General features: G+C 31.0%; 3 protein-coding genes and 1 long non-coding RNA gene across 7 annotated transcripts in view; 2 read left to right on the top strand and 2 right to left on the bottom strand.

Moving 5' to 3' along the window:
• The window catches only part of LOC114340427 (uncharacterized), a 643253-nt gene that overhangs the window by 204535 nt on the left and 426537 nt on the right, over positions 1-12181 (top strand). The gene's annotated exons all lie outside the window — the stretch shown is intronic.
• LOC114331213 (G-protein coupled receptor Mth2-like) overlaps positions 1-12181 on the top strand; it is a 680964-nt gene that overhangs the window by 608103 nt on the left and 60680 nt on the right. The gene's annotated exons all lie outside the window — the stretch shown is intronic.
• On the bottom strand, positions 2022-3181 carry LOC126887943 (uncharacterized). The gene is made up of 2 exons (XR_007699307.1): positions 2151-3181; positions 2022-2091 (listed from the first exon to the last, which is right to left on the bottom strand). It is a non-coding gene; the product is annotated as an uncharacterized LOC126887943 (long non-coding RNA).
• Positions 10347-10949, bottom strand: LOC126888707 (uncharacterized). Its single transcript, XM_050657087.1, has one exon. It carries the CDS (start codon positions 10947-10949, stop codon positions 10347-10349), a length of 603 nt encoding a protein of 200 aa, XP_050513044.1.

Here is a 12181-nt window from a genome sequence, read left to right as displayed (position 1 = left end):
GTTCCAAATTATTCCAATCCTATCATTTTTAGTTGTAGTTTCCTAGACACCTTGTTTAAATTGTAATAATATTAAGTCTTAATTTTTATAATCATCACAAACATTCTAGTTTGCATATTTGTAATAGCATTAATGTTATCTTATATCAAAAGGCCTACGGTTACGGCAATCCTAATTGTTTAGACCCGAATTATTCAGAATTTCCCGAATAGTTATAAAATTATAACACCCTTTGTACCCAGCAAGGGCTATTCGTTCTGTATTTCAACCACAAAAGTTTTATTTATTTAGATTGGAGAAGATAATTATTGTTTAACTTATTCAACTTAAACCAACCCCTTGTAGCAGATTAAAGCGTTGAATTATGTGGAGGTGAGTTTCTAAAAGGTTACGAACTATTGCTAGATTTATAGCAGGTATTTAAAGAGAAAATTGGAGAATAAACAGAATTTAAGTTGGAACTTTAGATTGATGAAGTTTACATATTTATGTTTGAGAGAAGCGTCTGAATGAGGATTTATCTCCTTCATGTGAAATTATAGAACTTATACGGATTAGATAAACCTAGACTGGAAATTTGTGTTACATAGAACATGAGCTTCTGTATTATGATCCAAAAGTTCCATAATTTACATTAATGTAGTAAATCACGTCGATGCTGATTTTGTACACCTCTTATAGATCAATACGAAAAACGAAACATGGTTTTAACAGGGGATATGCTTTGGATGCAATAACTCATTTAGTAAATGACACCAAAATTACATTTTCTAGTAATACGTTTCTAGCTTGTATATTCCTGGATATAAATGGGTTTGGCGTAAAGGGAGGCTGTAAATATAAATATCCTTAAACACAAAATGATTATTATTGGTCTTAGATAAACGACTTTTAAAAATATGTTGACGTGTTTCTCTGAAACATTTCTCCCTAAAAATACTTTTAATGAATACCAACCCATTCACAATTATCACTTGGTACACCCAGTAAGACCTTCCTTATAGACTGTGTGATATCCACACCAAAACACAGATACAATTTAATTAAAGAGTACATAGAGGATCCGAATGTGGTGTGATAGATGATTTTCTAGTAAGAGTATAGAGTTGCCTTGAATATAGTAAGGTTGACCACAAAAAATATCGTCAACGGAATACCCAAATAAACAAAAGCAGAGAAAGCCTGCATGACGAATCAACTTAATTTTTTTTACGAATTAAATTAAGAAATAAGATAAATAATGTTTCTTACTCTACTGCAAAAAACATGTACAACGAAATCATAGACCAAATAAATGAATACGAACCCCTCGAAAGAGCTAAAACGGCAGGTATAAGTACTACTCTCATAGTGGACCACAGAAATAGAAGAGTTAATAAAAGAAAAGATAAGACTTTACGAAAAGTGGCTCTGAACAAATGACTCTGAACAAATGAGATGATACAGAGCCCTTACTATGTAAGGGCAAATAGAGAAGTAAATGAAGCAAATAATAGAAAAAAGAACAAGACATGTGAGAGAAAGTGTACTTATTGAAATAAATTAATATATTATATAGGCTCAACAAAGTCTAGTGAAGCATGGAAAACCATCAAAAACATTTGCATTAATCGGGTGGACGTGAAGCACGAGGAAATTTTAGGCATGTGCAAATGGGAATATCACTAAAAAAAATTGTCACGGAAAACAGAATAAATTAGTTACCAGAACTTGACAGGCAAGAGCTTAACGACAGTAATGAAGAGTAGGGTTGAGAAAATGACGAGATTTCAACTGATATGAAGTCAAAAGTATGATAAGATTTTTAAAAAGCAATAAATCATGTGGCCCTGTGGTCGTACAAAATGATCTTCTAAAACATTGTCCCGAAATACTTTTGAGTTAGCAGGGTACATCTTTGATCCTTTTTACGAAGACAAGAAATACCCGAACATTGGACAAAAGAATATATAAAATATAGTTGAAAGACTGATAAGTTTGTACACACTTGAATGAATAGAGGAAATAAAAAATGTAGTATATCAAAGTGTGTAAATAATTTATTTCTTTAGCTGAGCGCTTTCGACATAAATGTCATCATCGGAGCTAATGCTAAAATAAAAAAAGAGGTCTTGTAAGAAAAAGAAGTACAAAACTCTTTTTTTACTTACGTCAATTGTTAAAAAAGTACCGCTACAAAATTGAGGTGTTAACATTTGCATCTTGTGAAAATAACTTTTGGTTGGATATCCTCCGTACAACCCCAAACAGCAAAAACAGAAAAACGGCCACATTACACGTTACACAAACACAAAAAGAATTTTTTCATGGTATAGGTATCACCCATCCATTGTTGGCCTAGTAGAAACAGCTGACTGACAAAGTCGGATATTTAAATCTGCTTTTATCTGTTCTGCGTTGACGTATGACATCTGACATTAAATTCTGAATAATTTTAACATTTTTGAAAGAAAAATTAAAAATTTTTAAAAAATTTTTAAGGAAATGTACCTTAGATGTTTGTACTAATCAACTAATAAATTAATTGATAACATGATTGATTTTAAGACTAATTGGCCCAACATACATACACACCTTGTCAGATAAAAAATAAAAACAGGAAGTAATGAGGAAGATCAGTTTTTAATGGTGAATTCTCAAATTCAATATTCTAGGAGATATTAGATCATTGAAATTATAGATTGAGATAATATTAGATTGTTGTTGTTATTCATCTTTTGTAAATTATGTAAGTCATTGAAATGACCTTGACAGAGTGTATGGATATTTTACTAAGTTGAATCGTTAATGTTTATAGTAGAAATATTAAATTATTTAAATGCTAAGATGTTAAAATGAGTATATTCAGTTTCTACTGTTGTAAGACATTGATAACAAACCAATAGAATAGTGTTCAGTGGAATTCAATTCTTAACAAAATAGTTTCAAACACTCTTGTTGTTAAGTGTTTTATTTCTAAAGTTCTCATTACTTGATGATATAAGTATGTTATGTAAATATCTGTAATACAACAATGTATATATAAATCCGGCCAATAGACACAAGTTTTCCTTATTTGTATTTTAAGTTATAAAATTAAATGTTAAATATAAATACACTAGTTTTTATATATATTAAAGATTGTATGAGGTCACTACTCCACTGTCTCCCATAGATACTTGAATAAAGGTTTATAATTACAATTCAATGGGAGACAGTGGAGTAGTGACCTCATACAATCTTTAATATATATAAAAACTAGTGTATTTATATTTAACATTTAATTTTATAACTTAAAATACAAATAAGGAAAACTTGTGTCTATTGGCCGGATTTATATATACATTGTTGTATTACAGATATTTACATAACATACTTATATCATCAAGTAATGAGAACTTTAGAAATAAAACACTTAACAACAAGAGTGTTTGAAACTATTTTGTTAAGAATTGAATTCCACTGAACACTATTCTATTGGTTTGTTATCAATGTCTTACAACAGTAGAAACTGAATATACTCATTTTAACATCTTAGCATTTAAATAATTTAATATTTCTACTATAAACATTAACGATTCAACTTAGTAAAATATCCATACACTCTGTCAAGGTCATTTCAATGACTTACATAATTTACAAAAGATGAATAACAACAACAATTAATTGATTGGTTGACTTACCTGTTAAGGAAGGACAATCATAATTGTCCTATCTTACATTTCGAACATTTGTACTAATGGTAGTGGCATTTTCTGGCCGCTGATCACAGTTTAAAGAAGAAGAATAAGAAAAAAGAAGATATTAAGCTTCTTGACACGTGACGTGCGCACATCACTGTTTTTTTTTTATTTTGATCGCACAAAAACGGGTGGGTTCGAAAGAATCAAAGGGAGGGAGCGTACAAATGTTCGAAATGTAAGATAGGACAATTATGATTGTCCTTCCTTAACAGGTAAGTCAACCAATCAATTAATTGTCCTTCACATAACATTTCGAACATTTGTACTAATGGTAGGCTGTTGAAAGATTAAGCAATATTGTGCGATAATTAAACAACACTACATTGCAATCCAAAAATCGATACTTTACATTTTTTTTTTTTTTTTTAGGAACTTTACAAAAAAAAAGAGAGAATGTATTAGAACAATTAAGAGTAATGTTTGTAAATAATAAGAACATTAATGTTCTTATGCAATAATAATAACATAAACATATAATTACAAACGTATAACAAACAATAAACAAACGCAGAAGCATACATGGACTAAACAGACAATATAGTTTTTGCAAAGAGTCCGTAATCTTTTGCTAGAGGTTTATTATAAAAAATATCAAATACTTGAGAATTTTCTGTCAATCCCGCCGTCTCTCTAATAGTTTCTATATTTAATCCAGCTCTAGCTCCTGCTGACGTAGATGCTTATCTAACACTACACCCTTTAAACATATTGGTGTCTGTGTTACATAATTTTAAAACATCTTTTAGCCATCTACTCAAAGTCTTCGTAAATGCTGCTTTCTATGTTTTTTTTATTGTTATAAACAACTTGTCCTCTGATTGAGGACGAATGATTTTAGAAATCTCTAAATAGTGACATAAAGTCGATGCTACACACAACTGTGGTTTTTCTTTAAAATAGAGAAATCTTAAAATAGGTTGATTTTTATTTTTCGAAGAAGTCTTTATCCTATCTGGTATCATAATCGCAATTTTATCTTGATCCATGAAAATATTTTGAATTTTTATTAGGGATAGGGTTTGCAACCTGTGAGCTGTAGTCAGAGCAATTAACATTACAAGTTTGTAAGTAAGTTCTTTCAAGGAAAGACCTGTGAGAGGAAATAATGTTTCTAAATAAAATAATACTGGTTGAGGGTCTCAAGTAAATTGATATTTGGTATATATACCTTTGTAAAAATTTTTAAACATGTTTTTATGATTTTATGGTATATGTATTATCAATGCCAATGCAGCTCTATGAATGTTTATAGAGCTATATGTATAATCCCGATCTACGATATATTTAATAAAATTAATAATATTTGATAATTCATAAGCAAAAGGGTCCATATTTTTTCTATACTATACCTCCACCATCTCTTGAAAACTGTATCATATAAATTTAGTGTTTTTGTTGTAATAGATGCAATCATAATTGTGATGGAATGCTCAGGAATACCTTTTCTTAAAAAAGCTTGCCTGACAAACATGCGATAGTCAGGGTAAGATGTTGGTGTCCCGGATATGGAAGACTAAAAGGGTGCAAAATTATATTTTTACCAGGTCCTAAAATTATCTTTTTGCCTGATATCCAAGGTTGGTTGCCAAGGCTGATTTGGCCATTCTGCTACTACCACAATTCCTACTGCTTTGTCACATATGATTTTTTCTAAAACTCTTGGAATAATAGCAAAAGGTGGAGTAGAAAAGCATAAAATTTTAATCCATGCCAATTTAGAGTGAAGGCATCAACTTTCTCCGATTCGGGGTCAGGTTTCCAAGATACATACCTTGTACATTTTTTGTTAAGTTATGTGGCAAACAAATCGATTTCTGGAATATGAAGCTGTTTAAAAATTATATTAACACAATTATCACTTAAAGAATACTCTGTTCCTATTTTCAAAAATCTTGACTCTGAATCAGCAATAATATTTTCTTTTGTACTAATATAAGATGCAAATATTTTTAAATTTCTATTTTCACAGTATTGTCAAATTTCTCTGCAAATGTTGTTAAGATTAGATTAGAGTATTGCACACTCCCCATCTTGTTAATAGAAGATACAGCTGTTGTGTTATCTATTCTTAGCAAAATATTACAATTCCTATATTCCTTGGAAAAGGATTTCAAGTCATTATATGCTGCCAATAGCTCAAGTACATTTATATGTAGTTCTCGCTGTCCATAACTCCAAAAACTATGAGTTTTATTATCATTACAATATGCTCCCCATGCTAAAAGAGATGCATCACAAAATATTTCAAGTACATAATCAGATTTTTTTATATTTTGTTCACTAATTGGTATGTTATATAACCACCAATTGAAATCGTTTTACAAGTATTTAGGTATGGTCACTTTTGTGTTAAAACTATTAGTTTTAGAAGGAGCAAGCCACTTTTCTTTTTCTAAATTTTTTAAGTATAATTTTCCATATTTAACTGAAGGACAAACTGCTACCAACTGACCGATTAAAACTGCAAATGATCTTATCGTACATGTACTTTTATTTTTGATGGTCTGAATACTATTAATTATTTTTTCTTTTTTTTTGTCAGCAGGTGCAAAATATATAATTTTATAAGAATCAAACGTCAAACCAAGAAAAGTTATAATTTTTGTGGGTGAAAGTATACTTTTTTTTTATTTATAGTAAATCCCAGGCGGAAAAAAGAACAAGTTTCAACAATATTTTCCTTAAATTCTAAATATGATTTTGAAATCAGTAAAGTGTCATCTAAAAAAATGACAGAAGTAAAGCCTCTTGTTCTTAGATTGTTTAAGGCTAGTTTTAAGGTTTTCGTAAATATAAAAGGCGAGATATTCAAACCAAATGGTAAGAAGTTGAAATGATATAGAATATTTTTGTACTCCAATTTTAAATATTTTTCTTTTTAATTTTCATGAAGAGGAATAGCAAAATAGGCATCTTGTAAATCTACTTTTGCCATAAAACAACCCTTGAAAAATGAGCTTGAGAACTGACCTATAGTCTTCCAACTTAAAATGTGGGGCTTCTATAAAGCAATTTAGCTGTTTTAAATTTAAAACAAATCTATGACTTCCGTCCTTTTTGGGCACTAGACAATATGAAGAAAGGAATTGCTCTCTTGTATGCTAAGAAGAAGAAATAGCTCCCTTATCTAGTAATTGCTTTATAGCTAAATCATACGACTCATTTGGGTCTATGAAAAACTTTTGGTGCTCTCTCTTGAGACGGTGTTGTTTTAAATAAAATATTAAAACCTTGGACCCAACTTAAAACTTTGTTGTCTGAAGTAATCTTTTTCCGGTTTTTAAAATAATTAGCCACATTTTCTGCTGATTTTTTATTTACCTTTAGTATGACCTCCTGGTTGTTCTGGTTGGGTTTTGATGCTGTTGTCTGCTCGTCTGTTTGTATCTCGATGTTGGTTGAGGATGATTTGGGTACTGGCTTTGTCGAAATCTTGGTCTGTTCGAGGCTGGATTGAAGTTTAAACTCTGTTGATTGAAGTTGTAAGATTCTGGAAGTACTCTTGTTGGATGCTCAGTGGAAAAAACAGCTTGGCGTTGTGGCGCGGTCTTCGGATAAAAAGTGGCTTTTTGTGGCTTCATTATAGAGCTGACTTGAAAAGCTGCTGATCTTGTATCTTTGCTTTCTTTCAACATTTCAATCAAATTCTCCCCAAATAAATATTTATCTATAGGTTGCTCGTCTAATAATTTTTTAAATTTTAAATTTAATGAAGAACTGAGCAAAAATCTTCTGTGCAAGGACATCTTATAAAACACTTCTATATTGAAGTTTATGTAATTGGCAATTGTTTCGATATTCGACCTCTTTATAAAGGGACATAATACTTGCAGCTAAAATTGTTTACATAGTTTGCAAGTCTTTATCTTCCCTAATTTTATTTTTATCTTTTATGGCAGATAAAATCTCAGAATTCAACTGAGGTGGGCAAAGTCTTTCGCAGTTTGTAGCAGGTAAGAATTTTTCTGTAAGTTTACCCACAATACTTTTGTCTAAGCCTTTGGAAAGGGAATAGTTTAGCCTTTTTGCTACATCTGGCAACATTTCAGAAGCATTACGGTTAGTTTTTAATGGGTCTTCCCCAATTAAGTTAATCATATTTAGAGAAATAGATTCTTTTTGTGTAGGTACCTCTCCAATGAAAAAATCTTCTGTCTGTTGTTGTGACTCCTCAATAAGTACTGCTGGTTGTAGATCTTCACTTGCCCTAAAATCTTCAATTATGCTTCAGTTATGCTCAAATTGCATTGGATCTCATTTTCTGTATTATTTAGTGAAACTGATGGGCTGTGCACCTCCACAATGGTTTCTGTAATATTATTTTTAATATTTTGACAAAACCAAATAAAAATTTAGTGTAAGTAAACTTGCTACGCTTGAAAAGTGAAATCAAGGTAAAATGTACAAACAAATATTTAAATAAATATTATGTATTCTATTTTAAATTTCTGTGCTACTATAAAATACCTCTGAGAAATAGGAGCACCTCAAATAAATCATAAAGATTTTCTGGGCTATTAAAAAATACCCGCTTCCCTAGTATTATTCTTTGAAGACAAGCCAAACACAAATTTTGTGTATGTAACTTGCTATTCTTGTGATGTAAATTCGAAGTAAAATGTGTAAAATTAGTTAAATAAAAATATATTCCATACTATACTTCTGGGCCACTATAAAGTGCCTCTGAGAAATAGGAGCATCTCAAATAAATCATAAAGATTTTCTGGGCTATTAAAAAATACCCGCTCCCCTAGTATTATTATTTGAAGACAAGCCAAACACAAATTTTGTACAAGTAACTTGCTATTCTTGTGATGTAAATTCGAAGTAAAATGTGTAAAATTAGCTAAATAAAAATATATTCCATTCTATACTTCTGGGCTACTATAAAGTGCCTCTGAGAAATAGAAGCAGGTCAAATCATCATAAAGATTTTCTGGGCAACTTAAAAGTACCCTCTGATTTATTGTTATATCCTTAATTATTTAGTCTGTATTACTTTGGGCTACCTTAAAGCACCTTTAATGAGACAAACAGTATATTTTTTCTTTGCAAAATGTGACGTTTTTGCATGTAATTTATGTTAACACGTTTTCTACGAAATAAACATTTTCAGGAAAACCCGTGCAGTCCGGCAACATAGTGCCTGTTTTATATTCGAACAGGAAGATGGCGAAAAAACAGTTACTATGGCAACAGAAAAATATATTGATAACAACAAAATAAAAGACTCCATGTTTGAATTTGATTAAGATTGTCACTTTGTAAATAATTAACAAATATAGCTCTATTTATTCACGCTAAATTTAATTTAACTACCATAAGCAAATCAAAATAAATATCATAATATAAATACCTGAGTCCTTTTCATCCATTTCCTCTCTCAACTTTACCAATTTCTGTTGCAACTCTTCATATTTCCGCCGCTTTCGGGATAAACAACCACTCTTTGATGTCACACCTTTTCGGTATGAAAATTCTCCGGTGTGGACAAGCACACCTTTTTGGCATTTTAAACGCTTTTTAACAATTTTTATACAATTATTTCGAACACGCGTGTGATCAGCCGCGCACAGAAAAAAACAGTGATGTGCGCACGTCACGTGTCAAGAAGCTTAATATCTTCTTTTTTCTTATTCTTCTTCTTTAAACTGTGATCAGCGGCCAGAAAATGCCACTACCATTAGTACAAATGTTCGAAATGTTATGTGAAGGACAATCTAATATTATCTCAATCTATAATTTCAATGATCTAATATCTCCTAGAATATTGAATTTGAGAATTCACCATTAAAAACTGATCTTCCTCATTACTTCCTGTTTTTATTTTTTATCTGACAAGGTGTGTACTGTCTATTCGGTAGACTTACACCGGTCAAGGATTAAGAAAGAAATGAACGAATTTACTGGTCCGCTGTAGTTTGACTATCTACACATGGGCGCAGTAATTTTTTATTTGAGGAGGTTCTTATATAAATCAAATAATTTTAAATTTTAGGTGTTTGTATAGCCTCAGAAACCTAAACGAGATAATTTCATGATTCTTTATAACAGTTCATTATCCGTAGCCAAAAATCAATATACCTATTATTAATTGTTGCATGAATATCAATATAATAAAAATAAAACAAATTATAACTTATAAAAGGTAGAAGGCTAAACGTTGCTGTATTGTTGATGTTTTAATTTAATCTCTAAAATGGTTTTCTATAAAGTCACAATCAATTTAAGTGATATATTGACGTTGGATGTTTTTAAATTAAAGTCAATTGACGCGTGTAAAAAGCAATTATATGACATTGTAAACTAATTTTAGCTTGTTTTATTTTTTTTTCAGATCGCATGTTTTCTATGTTAGTCATGTATATTTTATAGTTTATATGTATAATGGGGTATTTTTCCCGTAAATAAAAATTATTAAAAACAATATTATAATATTACGTATGTACCTACAATATCTACAAATAGTTTCGATTTCAAACAAATCACACCTACTAAAATGATCACGCCTTGAAAAGGATCCGGTAATCCTACAGCAGGGCATTATGTAAACATCAAATATTTAAGTAAAATGCTAAATAATATTAAGTCAATATACGTACCAATTTTTTTTACTAAAATGATTTAGTCGTTATTGTTCACACTATCATCGCCATCGCTGTCATCATCATCGCTGTCGTCACCGTTAATTGTTATTATGATTGGGCTTATTTCGTTAATTTTATTTTCACGAATCCACCAATCTTCAATTAATTTTTCGCACTTGTATATACAGTTCCGCCATACTTCTGGAGTTGCAATTGAAAGTGCTTCTCGCCAAGTTTCCCAAACCGCTTCGTCTGTATACCCATTAGGCCCAATATGGTTGTCGTAATATTGTTTTGCTATTCCCCATATATATTCGATGGGATTAAACTGGCAGTGGTATGGTGGAAGACGTAAAACTTGATGCCCGTAACTTTCAATAACCTGATCCACCACAAAGATTTTTGGTTTTGCATGTTCTTTTGCCAAACATAACAACTCAGACTTTAATATATGCTGTGGAATATATATGCGTTCATTTGTTAGCCATTCTTTAATCTTATCTACATTCCACGAATTTGTTGGACTTTTGTTTAGTATTTCTGAATGATAAGGCGCATTGTCTAAAATAATTACGCTGGGCTCACTTAATCCGGGAAGAAGTTTTTCACGCAACCATTTCACAAACATTTCCGTGTTCATATTGTCATGATAGTCACTGTTTTTTGATGTAGACGAAAATATTAAATCAGCACCTTCTATAAAGCCTGTCTTCCCTCCCGCGTGCAGAATTATATGTCGCTTCCCTTCTCCACTAGTATGCTTGATCGATTTTATGTTGTCATCTTGACATATTCTCTTGGTAGCACCCTTAGAAAATATCCATGTTTCGTCTAAATATACAAAAGTTGACCCTTCTTCTTTAAATTTGTTATATTTTCTCAGAAACTCAATTCTCTTGTGTACAACAGAACTTCTTTCACAAAGCGCTTTTCTGTTATCCTCTTTTTTAAATTTGAATCCTATGTTATGTAGGACTTGCCATAAACTTGTTCTGCCGATGTCACCAAATTTCCTCTCTTTTAACTTAAGTAAAATTGTATCTAAAGTCACATGTTCCTTATTTGCACGCATTTGATATATGATATTACGAATTTGAAATTTTCGTCCTTCGAACATATCGTTCGTTTTTAATAACAGGCGAGTATGGTGGTGATCGTTTCCCGGCACTTCACTATTCTCGTTTTTAATTGTAGATCTTAATTTTGATTCGCTAATTCCTAAAGCATCGCACACGCGTTGTTGTACAGACGTTACCGATTTTAAAGGACCACCATTGTTTTTTTCCGCAATAAAGTACTTATGTAGGTTACAAATTAGAGTATCTACATCTAAAACACGTCTTGGCATTTTCGGTTAAACAGCACGAACAGATTCTCACAAAATTAACAATATAAGGCGTTACCAATTCGACAGAATAAATTCAACTGGAAGATAACAAATGTCCTTATAGTTTCTTATAGCATTCCTGATTTGTTTGTCGACCCATTTAGTACCTATTAAAATTGCATTAGTTTGTCATACTTTCTCTAATTTGGTTTTGCACCTATTTGGGTAGTTAAGTACTTTCACTTGAATAAGTAAAATGCCAAGACAGTTACCGTAATTAAAATAGGTCAAAAAGTGAGCTTTATTTTGTTACTATACAGTATGGTGCAAATGAAAGGAATAAATTCGTTATTTCGTAAACCGGCGACTTTAAGGAAAAATCCTGAAACAGGTCGATTTTTATTTTTAAATTATGATATTTTGCCATAAATGTCATACTAGTAACGTCATCCATATGGGCGTGATGAAGTAATCGATGATTTTTTTAAATGAGAATAGGGGTCGTGTGCTAGCTCATTTGGAAGATCATTCAATTCTCTATTTAT

The sequence above is a fragment of the Diabrotica virgifera genome, chromosome 7 (assembly GCF_917563875.1).
Source record: "Diabrotica virgifera virgifera chromosome 7, PGI_DIABVI_V3a".
Lineage (NCBI taxonomy): Eukaryota > Metazoa > Arthropoda > Insecta > Coleoptera > Chrysomelidae > Diabrotica > Diabrotica virgifera.
The sequence above is the reverse complement of the archived record's forward strand: the minus strand, read 5'-3'. Positions and strand labels throughout refer to the sequence as shown.

What these genes read in the sequence shown, in the direction of transcription:
- LOC126888707 (XM_050657087.1), bottom strand. Translation starts at nt 10,949, where the DNA reads ATGAACACGGAAATGTTTGTGAAATGGTTGCGTGAAAAACTTCTTCCC.